The sequence below is a fragment of the Orbicella franksi genome, chromosome 7 (genome assembly GCF_964199315.1).
Source record: "Orbicella franksi chromosome 7, jaOrbFran1.1, whole genome shotgun sequence".
Lineage (NCBI taxonomy): Eukaryota > Metazoa > Cnidaria > Anthozoa > Scleractinia > Merulinidae > Orbicella > Orbicella franksi.
The window spans coordinates 4,425,717-4,439,049 of record NC_138151.1 but is presented as its reverse complement, the minus strand read 5'-3'; the positions used below and the strand labels follow the sequence as shown (position 1 = coordinate 4,439,049).

General features: G+C 38.2%; 1 protein-coding gene across 1 annotated transcript; it reads left to right on the top strand.

The window, feature by feature from the left end:
• Nucleotides 1-13,298, top strand: LOC145491698 (argininosuccinate lyase-like). The gene is made up of 20 exons (XM_081470938.1): nucleotides 1-157; nucleotides 361-468; nucleotides 915-1,001; nucleotides 1,276-1,359; nucleotides 1,535-1,591; nucleotides 1,697-1,713; nucleotides 3,021-3,101; nucleotides 3,359-3,398; nucleotides 3,525-3,562; nucleotides 5,137-5,214; nucleotides 5,551-5,603; nucleotides 6,266-6,371; nucleotides 6,487-6,558; nucleotides 7,073-7,157; nucleotides 7,269-7,295; nucleotides 8,404-8,436; nucleotides 8,929-9,012; nucleotides 9,724-9,804; nucleotides 10,385-10,491; nucleotides 12,301-13,298. The coding sequence occupies exons 1-20, from the start codon at nucleotides 140-142 to the stop codon at nucleotides 12,458-12,460; spliced, it is 1,416 nt and encodes a 471-aa protein (XP_081327064.1). The 5' UTR covers nucleotides 1-139; the 3' UTR covers nucleotides 12,461-13,298.
• The last annotated feature ends 35 nt before the right edge of the window (nucleotides 13,299-13,333 follow it).

Below are 13,333 nucleotides of genomic sequence, written 5' to 3'. Positions count from 1 at the left end.
GAGTGGAATTGACTTTGTTCATCAGTTGCTTCCTGCTCTCTACTTCCTTTTTCTCTTGTTCCTGTTTTTCTGTGAAAGGAAGTTGACATTGGAACAAAGAATTCCAAACGTTAAGGTTGTTTGAGCGGACGGCGTTGAAATGGCGAATGCAGAAGATGTAAGATGACTTAAACTTAGAATTAATTTAGAAAGATAACTTATTTTATAAGCTTAAGTATGTATTTACGAATTGTTTTATTTGTATTTTAGTTCGCTCTATGCATTCCATAAAATAAGTAATTTACAAGATATATTTTTAAAAGGTTTGATCTGGATTTGCGATCACTATCTTAAAGATAATTAATGTCGTTTCTTAACCAGGGAAGAAAGCTGTGGGGTGGACGTTTCACTGGAAAAGTGGATCCAGAGATGGATAAATTTAACGCCTCCATTGGTTTTGATAAAAGAATGTGGAAGGAAGACATCGTGGTAATGATAGAAATACTAAGTGTTATCTATACAAGTCAATAAAGGATGTCTTATCGCCTTTGATGATCATAAGATTTATCCCAACCTCGTCAGACAGATCAGAGGTCCAGTCATCTACGATTCAATAAGCCATTAATTACTCACTGGTGAAATTGTACTCCATATATGTACATACCCCATGGAAGATCCTTGGAAATTCTGAGGGAGGGGGTGGTCTCAAAATCCCAAAATGTAAAGGAAAGTGTGACGCTAAACCGGAATTTCAAGGGAGGGGGGTGGGGGTGGGGAGTTTAAACCATAAAACCCTTCATAGGCAGAGTCTGAACATTTTCTGGAACAAAATATAATAATCATATTTATACCCCTTTGAAATTATTATGCACCAGTTAAATTGTATTTAAATATTTTCTTTTATTTCACTTACTAAATGCTTTCTTTGCCAAAAGGGAAGTGAAGCATATGTCAAAGGAATAGAGCAGGCTGGTTTGGTCACCAATGATGAAATGAAGGAAATCCTGAGTGGTCTAGAAAAGGTCAGTGGGCATAAGATGTGACATGTGACCTTTTCAACGCATTGAAGTAAAGTTCTGTTTCTTGAGAGGTGTGTTCAGATGATTGACTTCAGCAAAACCCAAAACTGTCGATTGAGCAGAGTTCATGTTGTATTGAAAGGTGCAATAGTGATGAAACAAAAATTGTCAGAATTCATAAGTAAATTTTGTAACTGTTTTAGAACAAGTTTCATTGTTCACTACAATTGATAAAACTAATTTTGTTTGAGTCAGTATGCTTTGCATTCATCCTCAGGTTAAGGAAGAGTGGGTTAGTGGAAGTTTCATTCTTCACCCTTCAGATGAAGACATTCACACAGCGAATGAGAGAAGATTGAAGGTAATTATGCTGGAAATTCAGAGGGAGGGGTGGGAGGGGGGGTCTCAAATGTAAAAATTGGTAAAGGAAAGTATGAAGCCAAACTGAAATTTCTAGAGTGGTCTGGGGTGGAGTTCCAAACTAAGAAACGTTTGGAGAGGGGGTATTACTTATCAGAAGCTATTTGTTTTTATAGGAAATCATTGGAAGTGTTGGTGGTAAACTTCATACTGGCAGAAGTAGAAATGACCAGGTATGTTAGCACTGCCCTGCTATGAAGTATTAAATACCTGATACTTATAAAAGTGTCACTGATAGCATGCCTATTAATCTTTAAAATTTCTTTTTCTTTTTAAAGGCTCAAGTGGATGCAAGGTAAGAGAATGGAGTCAGCGATTGGTTCCTAAAATAAGATACCACTCTACAAAACACTCCTTCTTTTCAAAGTTTATTTAACAGTCGTTTTCACATATATCAATCATTGTATTACCTGTGAGGGTGGCTTCCAATAAGATTTTTGAAGAACTACTGTTACCAACCGACCCTTGATGTGATAAAACACCGTCGTTATAAATTCCAAGGGGCTTGGGAGAGTGGTGTTGAAGATTACTGTCATGAACTCCCAATATTACTTATTTACTTATTCAGTATGTATTGATTATTTGTGAGAGGAAAATAGTTGCTAAACTTGGTTCACCTGTTCATATTCACCTGTGTATTTGAGTCAAGATTGGTGTTCAGTGCTCTAAGCAATTTACAGCTTAAATGTGGATTATGTTCTGAAATGCCAATACACTGCAGAACCTTTTTAATCTAGTCACTAGCAGGCCACAAAAATCTGGCTTAACATAGGTTGGTGGAATTTAAGGGGTTCTTATTAAATAAGGAAATGACTTATTGAAGGTTTTTTTGGGTGTCTGGAAAACCCGAATAGCGAATAGTGAATAGTCGCAAATAGTGAATAGCAAATAGCCCCAAATAGTGCAAATACAATAGTGCGAATAGTGGTGAACAGTCACGAAAAGTGGTGTATAGTGACGAATAGTTGTCAATAGTCACTGCTTTAGATCTAATATCCTGCATTAATTAATTATCCAAATAAGCAACAGAATTTCAGTGAATTTATTACCTTTTCTTCTCCAGACTCAGGCTAGAACTGACCATCGCTGACATTAAGAATACACAAAACACAAGGATAACCTAATAAAGATGTATTTACACTTTTTCAGTGGTTAAAATAGAAAAAATTACGATTAGAAACACCTTTTGTCCTGATAAGCGTCTGTGCTTTTTAGCAGGAAAATCCCATCCTATGTTGCTGCGAGGTTGACTGCAAGATACTGGGTATCCTATTTGCTACAATTTGCCACTATTTGCTACTATTCAAGACTGTTCGCCACTATTCGCGCTATTCGAGACTATTTGCACTATTCATACTATTTGTTATTCGGGACTATTCGCTGTTCACTATTCGCGACTATTTGCTATTTGGGTTTTCCAGACACCTGGGTTTTTTGGTCCAAAATAAAATGGCCATAACAACCAGGAGACTGTATTGATGGGGTGGCTTCAGGGCAGGGTTGCAGTGAAATGTCAACCATTTATATAGGCATGCAGTACGTGCAAAGTGTATGGCTGTTGTCTCTTGGCACTCATAACATTTATTCTCTCACTCAATGCAGGTTGTGGCTGAAGAATGAAATCCAAACTCTCCATTCACTGTTGCTTGAGTTGATCAAAGCTTTTATTACAAGAGCTAAAGTGTAAGTTCGCATAATTCTGTTACTAGCCTGTCCTGTGTCACTTGAATATCAGATGCTAATTTAACACCAGTTTGAAACAAAATGAAAAATAACACAACTTCATGCCCAATACACAAAGCTTTTAATGGTAAAAACAAGTATATCTATGCATTACAGACCTATATTATAGAAATGAGCTCCCAGACAGGCTGCAATAATTAAGAATCAGTACCTTTAGTCTGTTATCTAATTTCAGTTTGACATTTTGTGTTTTGTAGCGAGATTGACATTCTGATGCCTGGTTATACTCATTTGCAGGTGAGAGATTCTTTTCATATTTTATCAGAAATATTTGACTGTTTTGAAATTGTCACTTCCTGTCCAGTACCCAGATTAATTGTTTTCAATTGTCGTTTTTTTTTGCATGTTGTTTCTTTTTTCAAGCGTGCTCAACCTATCAGATGGAGTCACTGGCTCTTGAGGTACTGTTTAATAAATTTTATGACGAAGTAGGGACTGATGGATGAGTGATAAAAACAGACATTTCTTTTCTAAGAAATATCCTAATCTCCCACAAGAGCACTAGAGATCCAAAACATTCTATAATGCTGATGATGTGAGAACACAGTGATGGGTGTGGTGTGTGGGATTGCTTGTTGTAGGGTTATCATTTCTGTGAGTCAGCAAAAGCAATCAGGGTGATGCATGGACTGGATAGTATTTGTCAGCATCTTGATCAACACTCGATCAATATCTCCATCAACACTCAATCGACACTCAGTCGACAGCTGGTTGATAGTTGGCAGAGTGTCGACCGACTCATATGTATCGATCTACACTAGATGTCGACACTAGAGTCTGCAAAAATCAGTTGACTCTCAACTGACTGTCAACCGAAATGTTGATCGAGTATCGATGGAGATGTCAATCAAGTGTTGATTGAGATGTTGATAGAGTGTTGATTGAGGGTGTCAATCAACATGCGACCACAGATGTCTTTAGTACACATGATCCCATGGATAACTGTTGTCTGTCATCAATGTGGAATCTTTACAGATATCTCTGTTACAAGGGTCGAAAATAAGTATGCAATAAAAGGCATCTGTTTTCTTAGGCTATCAGCACTTTACAAGAAAGAGTTAAATACTACATGTCTTTAATTAGCATTTGTTTTGTACTCAAAGCATGCGAATAGCTATTGCTGTATACCCTCTGCACACATTGCATGCCTAAGATGCAAGAATATCCCTATTCCAGTGTGCAAATAAACTTGCATCTGATAGCTGCTACAAGTAAAATTTTAAATTAATTAATCCTGCTACTAAAGTACGTCATAGTTAGAGCTTGCCCACAGGGCAAAGTGCAGAAACTGGTTTACTTTGCACTCTGTCTTCATAGGCACATATGACATGCAAAGTGCCATAGCTGCATTATTTTTTGCACATGTGTATTGCGCTCTTAGTGGAATATATGCTGAAACTGTATCATCCTAGGCCTGCAATGCATACGAAGCCCATAACTACATTGATACCCCCCATCTAGTCATGCACTGCAGCATGTATAGTGCTCTATCATTGATTTGATGCCATATTTAAAAGTCTGCATATGACCCAAGTGGCCCATCAGGCCGGCATTAATTTCTGGTTTCTGTAACATGAAGGAACTAGGAGTATTTCTACTTCCCCCTGGATTGGATGCTACTCCATCGCAGGGTTATATACTCCCCAGCATTAAGTTCGCCAGTACCCATTTATACACCTTGGTGGAGAGAGGCACTGTGAGAGTAAAGTGTCTTGTCCAAGAACGCAACACATTGTCCCCGGCCAGGGTTTGAACCTGGACTGCTTGATCCGAAGTCAAGTGCACGAACCTTTGAGGCCACCATGCCTCCACAGAATCCTGATTTGATCTTGCTATTTCTTGTTTGCTAGGCTGCATGTAGGAGTAAATAACTTTATAGGTCCAGTGGCAATAGGCTCACAGTTAAGTAGTGTAGGATATGTGCCAATGTTGCGCAGAAATTATGTTTAATAAAGACATTGTTGTTAACTTTAAGCTATACCTGGGCATTGAAGAGAGATTGTGAAAGACTGGAGGAACTCTCTAAACGAGTTGATGTCAATCCTCTTGGAAGGTGGGAGTTTATTTGCCCTGAGTTGTAGTTGAAGTAAATATACTTTGCAGCAGAAATGTTTGTTTCAGTAAAATTTCAATCCAAGAAAAGGAGAAGGATCAAGGGTGGGAAACCAGGGGGAAGGGAAGAATTCCCCCCCATAAAAAAATCATTGTCAAGTTTTCCTTCATCCATTGATACTCTAGAGCAGTCAGGTGCAATTTATTGGCAACAAATAGTAATTTAAAAAACTGAACATCATCTATACAACACATTATGATATAATACATGAAGGTGTGTCTCACTTGTATTGATTATAATAAGGTTATTATATTTGTGTAATTTTATTTGTTGTAGTGGTGCCATTGCTGGAAATCCTTTCAATGTTGACCGCCAGTTTCTTGCCAAAGGTAAAATTATGGCTTATTAAAGGGTGCACAGCTTAAAGCATGCCCTTGCATGTAATAGTAAGCTCTATTGTAATAAAAATTAGTAAGTAGTAAGTAGTCTGTCTGTAGTAAGTATAGTAATCATTGTAAGTTTCATTTTAATTGTAATTTTAACTTTTTAGCCTTTTTATTCCGTTTTTAATCTTGTCATGCGCATTTGATCATTTTATGAAAGTTGCGCATTATAAATGTTGTTATTATGATTATTATTATGATTATGATTATGATTATTATTATTAAAGATTCGCACAGCTATTGATGATATTGAAGCTGGTTTCGTCATTGGCTCTGGGCAACAACAAGTTGCCTAGGGAAGCCAAGAAACACCCCTTGTTTGCTTTTTCTTTATTATTATTATTATTATTATTATTATTATTATTATTATTATTATTATAGTGCATATTATAGTGCAAGTCACTTTTCCGTGTAATAAAATGAAGTTAAAATTGATGTTTCATGACGTCGTTAGGTGGTTTTATGCTATCCTTTGAAGCTTTCTGAGTTCATCAGATCGAAAAAGTAAATTTCCAGTAGTGCCTCCGTTCTGTCCAAGTCAGGAAGTGACCACTCTGTTAATTTTCACCCTGCAGTCCTTCAAATGGTAGTATCAATCTGTCTTGCAGAGTTGAATTTCTCAGCTGTATCAGGTAACAGTATGGATGCAGTAGGAGACAGGGACTACATTGTGGAGTTTCTGTTCTGGGCTTCACTCCTGTCGACGCATCTCAGGTTTGGAATTAATCAAGAAAGTTAAACGTTTCAGTAGTGTTACTGATATCAGGTAGCTAGACAACTTGCTTGTGGAAAGCTTCTCATACAGGTTTATGTGTTTGCTCCTTTACAGTCGCTGGGCTGAAGATATGATTCTTTATTCCACCAAGGAGTTTGGTTTCATATCATTATCAGATGCCTACAGGTAAGCTATTTCTAGCCACTCTTTGCGGAACCATTATACTTGTCATGTCATGCTCTCTTTCCGTGGGGACTCTCATATAAAAGACAGGGATGCTCGTCGGAAATTTTGAAAGGAGCCCCTACGAGGTACCAAGATTTTGTTTTTTGGGGCGTAGCTTGATTTTTTTTTTTCACCCCTAGGAGGTCAGTACCAATTCTAAAACAACACATTATCTCCTGTCATTTTTTTTTTCGGCTCAATACCCTAACAAATACCGGAAAGGCTCCCGCTGTGTACCTTTTACGCCTGAAAACCCTACGAGGTACCAAAACCACGATGAGCACCCCCGTGCTTTTTGTGGGAGTCCCCCTCTAGGGTGATTCTTCCTTTTAAGAAAATAAACGTATAAATATAGCTTAATAGTTACTGCTTAGTATTTTCTTGTTTAGGAAATTTAATTTTAAATCAGTTGGTACACTTGAAGAGAAAATTGTTAGATTAGTAAATGAGTAAATTAACTGTGCTTGCATTTCAGCACTGGAAGCAGTCTTATGCCACAGAAGAAAAATGCGGACAGTTTAGAGCTCATTCGAGGAAAATCAGGACGAATATTTGGTCGAGTAAGTAAAATTTCAGTGAACACCTAGCCTTAGATTTGTTGGGGTTGTTCTTAAGGATCTTTGTAAATAATTTTTTTCACTTGAAATCGCCGCAATCTTTTTTCCTTGTAGTGTGCCGGCATGCAGATGACCTTGAAGGTATGAATGTTTTTATTTGAACTGTTAGTTTGTCTCATGGAGCAGTTTTGACTAAAATTAATTTGGCTCGAATCACTAACTAGGCTTCGAGATTTTGCGAGGCACAGCCAGACGGTCTCATGAGTTGCGCAAAAGAGAGGGAAAAGTCGCTTAAGCCTACGGTAGATTAGTTTTGTACATTACTTGCAAAAAATTTCGGTTGTTTTATTTCGGACGTTTCATTTTCGGACACTTTTGTCTACATTTAGCTACATTTCGGACAAATTTTGGACAAAAATTTCCGACATTTTGCCGAAACATCGCACATATAACCTTTATTTACCCTCGGCAATGTTTATAGCACAAGTGCTAGTGGGGCCGAGCAAACAACTGAAACAAATAATTCAAATTGAACTTAACATTGTTAAGAATCCCAACTGGCCGGAGGATTTGAACTCGGGGCTACCGAGAAACAAATCCAGGTAGTGGTCAGAGCGGGACTCGAACCCGGGACCGCTGGATTGGGAGTTCGACACGCTGCCTCCATGAGTTAAAGTAAATTTACGCTAACAAAACACGAATTAGACTAAAACGACATCTATGAAAATGATAGTTTTATTGCACCCTCAAGGTTTTATACCGACAAGAAAATAACACATAATTCTATCAAGCCGTTACTTCTCTCGATCTCTGTCTCAATTAGAGTTCGCTCCATAAAGGAAACTAAGAGCTTTGGCGCTATTTAATACTTTTATACTGTACTTTCTGCACTGTAAATATTTCGGACGCCTAAAAATTTCGGACGGTTATATTTTCAGAAACTTTTTTGTCCGAAATTAAGATCATCCGTTCCTGTTAGAAACAATAGATATGTGTGATGTGTTTATTGAAATAAGGCGTTTATTGAGTCGGGTATTGTTGACTTTCGTGCCAAAAGTTTTGTTTTTGCAAGTGAATATATGAAAGATCGTGTATTTGAACTGCAGAGAAAGATATGAAGACGTGATTGATCATCGCAGTTACATACACAACTTAAGCAGTTGGGAAATTAACGCCTGAAAAAAACTTCACAACTGTATATAACTGCGATGATCAATCATGTCTTCATAGTTTTGTTTTTGTTTCACAGGGAATACCGAGTACTTATAACAAAGATTTACAGGTTAGTTGATTGTTAGCGTGTTTAAAGGTTGTTTTAATGGCAGGAATATATGTGACAAAGTAAAACAGCACATAAACAGAACTTATGACATCAATAACTTTCAAACAACAACAACTTGGTCCGGTTACGTCACAACACACTCCATAAAATATTAGGAACTCGCTCAGTGTAGGTGTCGTATATTGATATTAGTGCGTCTTTTTAGTCGAGCTAGAATACTCTGACACGTGAAGAAAGTTGGATTGATTGATTGATTGATTGGTCCACCGAAAACTGACTGAGCATGGTTTTCTCCAGAGGTGTTGTTTAGCAACACTGCATAATACCAATGACATCATGTTCACGTGATTACTTCTCATGACTTCTGAAAGCTCTTCGTTCGGCTGCTTTATTCTTCAGTGTGTCTTGAGTCGATTTGCTCCTTCAGCGAATCAGCGCACGAAGTTGTGACTGTATTTAGAACATTTGTTGAATCTCTCTTTGCTTTTGTAGGAAGATAAGGAGCCTCTGTTTGATGTATGCGACACATTGCGGGGTTTGCTTCAAGTGGCGACTGGAACTTTAATCACTCTTCAAGTAAGAGAATTCTGAAAAATCTTCTTACTACTAAACTAATGACTGTCTTAAAACTAAACTACTGAAATAATTGAACAGAACGCCTCACACTGTTTTGCCACTTACAGGCCTTGGAAAGTGCAAACGCAACTGAGCCAAACTCATTCTACTTTTCTAAGAACCTAGCCTATTATTAAATTGCAGTTGTGAAAGGTAACTTAACCGCCGTGGAAAAAGTTGTAAGGTTGTCCATTCGCACTCTAGTGTACGTTGGTGCTTCGACAAAGGGCTATTGCTGGAAACGTTGGCTTTGTAAATTCGCTTCAGTTATACTTTTTAGTAATTTACTTCTGTAGGCACTTATATGTTTGAAGTTTCACTTTCCTGTCGACGCAGAACAACAGTTTCCCTAGAAACTCATCCCTTTTGAAGACAGGTTTGATAATGGAAATAATTCTTATAATTTCTATGATAACGATGATCTTAAACTTTCAATCTTGACAGTCTTGTAGATTGTCTTGACTCCTATGAAAAAGGCGCGAGCAAAAACGCGGGAAAAGTCACGCGAGATGGAAGACCAATAATTTTTTGCTTGTTTATAATTGGCTGAGAAGATGCGGCAAACATATGTATTTGACCGCTCAAAATCTTTTTTTTCCACGCCGCTTTTTCACTCTCGACGCAAAACTTACACTTGAAACTTAACGTCTTGTTATTTATTTCCATGATTAGGTTCACAAAGACAACATGTTAGCTGCGCTGAGCCCTGACATGCTGGCCACAGATCTGGCTTACTATCTTGCACGGAAAGGGGTGTGTAGAAAGGGGTGTGTAGAAAGGGGTGTGTAGAAAGGGGTGTGTAGACCTATTTTTGAATGAGTTAGGCCACGTCCAGACTACGCCGGAGAAATTTAAAAACGGACCCATCGCTCCGAAAACGCATCAGACGTTTTCCGTCCACGCTACACCGGAGAAATTTGAAAACGCGACAATCACAGGTCATTTTGGATTTGTGTTTGAGAAAAACTTGGTCAGGGAAATCACATTATCATCGTGACGTCATCGTTTTCGAAAAGCTCCGTTTTCAAAATGTTTTCCGTCCACACTGAAACGCAAAACCGGCGTTTTCAAGTTCCTCCGGTTTGAAGAGCGTTGTTGAAAAGCTCCTTTTTCGGTCCGTAGAAATAAAGCTGAGTTTTCAAATTTCTTCGGCGCATTGTGGATGGGCCTTAGATCTGTACTCGAGACTTGAGCACTCAGTCGGCGAATTTCACCGAAGGGAAGAACGTTTGAAGATCGCCGGATACCTGCTTGATGTACTTGTGAAAGACATAATTTTAGAGTACGCTGATTTGTACTCGATTAAACGATGCACAACATTACATATTTTCAGGTTCCATTCCGTGAAGCTCATGGTTTGTCCGGTGCTGCAGTTCATGTCGCAGAAACCAAAGGCTTTCCATTGAACGAACTCACTCTGGAGGACTTGAAGCAAGTCAGGTGAGCTGCACGGTCTCAAGCTGAAAGTCAGTTCTCCTTACTACGTACTATACATTTACTGTAATTAAGTCCTGAGAATTTAGGCGTGTGCCGTCATGTGCTATTTTGACGGAACGGTTTCGAGCAATTCAGGTGAGCTGCAAGGTCTCCTGTGAAAGTTTAATTTCTCCTTACTACGCGCCATACATTAACTGTTATTAGGTTCTGAGAATTTGTGATATTTTGACAGAGCAGTTTCGAGCGTGGTTGGTTAAGGGACCGTTCATTTTTTATCAGGTAGGGGGGGCTGGTGGGATTTGGGGGGGGGGCCATGCGAAAAAAAATGGCTTTCGAGGGGGGGCCATCCCAAAAAAATAAGGGAAAAAGGGGGGGGTCACGTGAAATATTTTAGTAAAACTTTAAAATGGCATAATGTTTGAATATCAAAAAAATTGCTATAGAATAAACATAGAAGGCAGGATACAAATTTATTACAAACTTTCCTTCTGCTTTAAAAAAACGTTTGGCGACAAAAAAGCATTTGTAGCTACTGAAAAGAAGTATTTAACGCTGTTATTTTCGAATGCAACTTTCACTGGCACTCATCTTCATCTTCGCTGTCGTCGAGTTCTTCGTCACCGCTTGTGCTGCTATGGGAGTCTCTTTCACCGATGCTGCAAGAAGCAGCAATGCTTTCCGTCAGAGTGTACTCTTCAGGGTACATGAAGGTGTAAACATAATCTCTGACTTCCTGCTCAAGGTTGGTGGTGATTCTGCTTCTTGCAGCATTGGTGAAATAATTCCCTTCCACGAGCTGTGCGATGTATGGCCCATCTCTTCTAAATAACGACGTGGCAACATCCTCAACTTTAATACACCCTTCCGGGACGGCCGTTCTAGGAGGGTACACAAGGCATTGTGGAAGATCATTTCCTAGCGGGTTTCCAACACAGATTCCATAAACTCGTTGGACGTTGTTTTCAGTCCGCTTCCTCTTTCTTGCATTTGACTTTCTGCGGTTTTCTTTTTTCCTTCTCCTTTTGTTGATGTGCTGTGCATGTTTGAGTATGCCCTTGAATGTGCTGTTATAATTGCTCTTATTTTCTAGTGCTTCCATGTCCTACGTGACCTTCGTCAACTTAGCTTCTATGCATTTGATCTGTTTTACATTAAAACTGTGGGCATTCATCAATTCAGATGAGGGAGATGCCAGTGAGAGGCCAAATGCCACACGCTCAGGGCGAGCCATAACTAGGAGATCCGAAATTGACTTCTCTTTCTTTTGATTTGTTTTTTAAACAACAGCTCTCTGTAGTATAGGGATTGTAAATATTGTCTTCACAGTGAGCACAAAACGTGAAGTAGGGGGATAATAGAGAAATATTAAAAAAGTTGAAATCTAAATATTGTTTGTTCAATTTTTTTTTGGGGGGGGGGTCATCCCAAAAAATGACCGCTATAAGGGGGGGGGCCCACGTGAAAAAATTGGTAAGCTGAGGGGGGGTCATGCGATTTTTAAATGGTGTTTCCCAAATCCCACCAGCCCCCCCTCCCTCATAAAAAATGAACGGTCCCTAAGGGATTTATGGTGGGATTTTGTGATTGAAAAACGCTGTAGAATCTATATCCGGTCCAATACTTGGAAACTACTGAACTGGCAGTGAAGGGTATTCTGACTGGCGAATTTTAGTTGTATTAGTCGTGTAATAAGATTAGATACATGCAGTGTTTTGTCCGAGAATGGCCAGTGGTCAATGCTTGAGGCTCACACCGCTGGAGTCGCAGTTTTGTTAGTTTGTTGACGCGTTTTTGTTTCTTATTTGTTCATAGCCCACTCTTTGAAGAAGATGTGAGTAAAGTGTGGGATTATGAACACAGTGTGGAACAATATTCAGCTGAAGGAGGGACAGCTAAGAGCTCTGTGGAGAAACAAATCAGTAAACTACAGGAGTGGTTGGATTATTACGGAGAAAACAAACTTACAGCTTGATCATATTCAATTAATTGCAATTTGAGATAGTCAGGATCTTATCTCTCCTTATAATTTTAATATATTGTCAGGTACAGATTGTTCATTTTGAAGTTAAGATTCAAAAGTAAACTGAAAGAATATCGTGAACACTATTTTTCTTTAGGGAATTGAAACCTACCCTAAATGATAATGTTAGCAGCGAAAAGCTTTATCTTTACTGATTAGTTTGCATGGAGTATTTTTTCAGCTTTTGCCCTTGTTATTGTTTATAAGGTACTTATCTTCAAAATTTAGTTGTTACTTCTATTCTCAACGGTCACTTCTGAAGATGTATGTCGAAACATACGAAACGTCAAGTTAAATGATAAAGTTTTGTTTTTGTTTCAAACAATGCGTTTTATTGTCATGTTTCTCACTGCAGTTTGTGTGTTATTTCTTGTTAAACTGAAAGAAACTTGATATTTTTAGCCGGGCTTATATGTATTTATATTTTAATGAAATGATAACATATTGACAGATTTTAAAACGATAAGTATAGTTTTAAATAAAAATGAGATATACGGTACCTGTAAGTTATAATTTAAATGTACGTAATTTACGTTGTAATATTATTGTTGTTGTCGGTACATGTACAGTCTGAGCTAAGTTAGTTTGTTATTTCATTTTCGTTGAGGAGTCATTAAAAGTATTTAACGAGCTGTTCATGGCATCTTGAAAAGATACTAATAAAAAAGAACATTCAATAAAGTGACAAATTGTGAAAGCGCTACATCTAATAAATGTTTTCGCTGAGTGAATTTCGGTATTGCGGAATAAATTATTTAGTAACAGAAAACGTCAATTTTGTTTTTCTCCAGTCTAGGTAAGAAAATCCGCGCCCTTCGACCTTTT

Excerpts from the sequence above, each read along its gene's own strand:
- LOC145491698 (XM_081470938.1), top strand. Across the intron at positions 7,158-7,268 it reads CAGGACGAATATTTGGTCGA|TGTGCCGGCATGCAGATGAC; the intron begins GTAAGTAAAATT and ends TTTTCCTTGTAG. Across the intron at positions 8,437-8,928 it reads CTTATAACAAAGATTTACAG|GAAGATAAGGAGCCTCTGTT; the intron begins GTTAGTTGATTG and ends TTGCTTTTGTAG.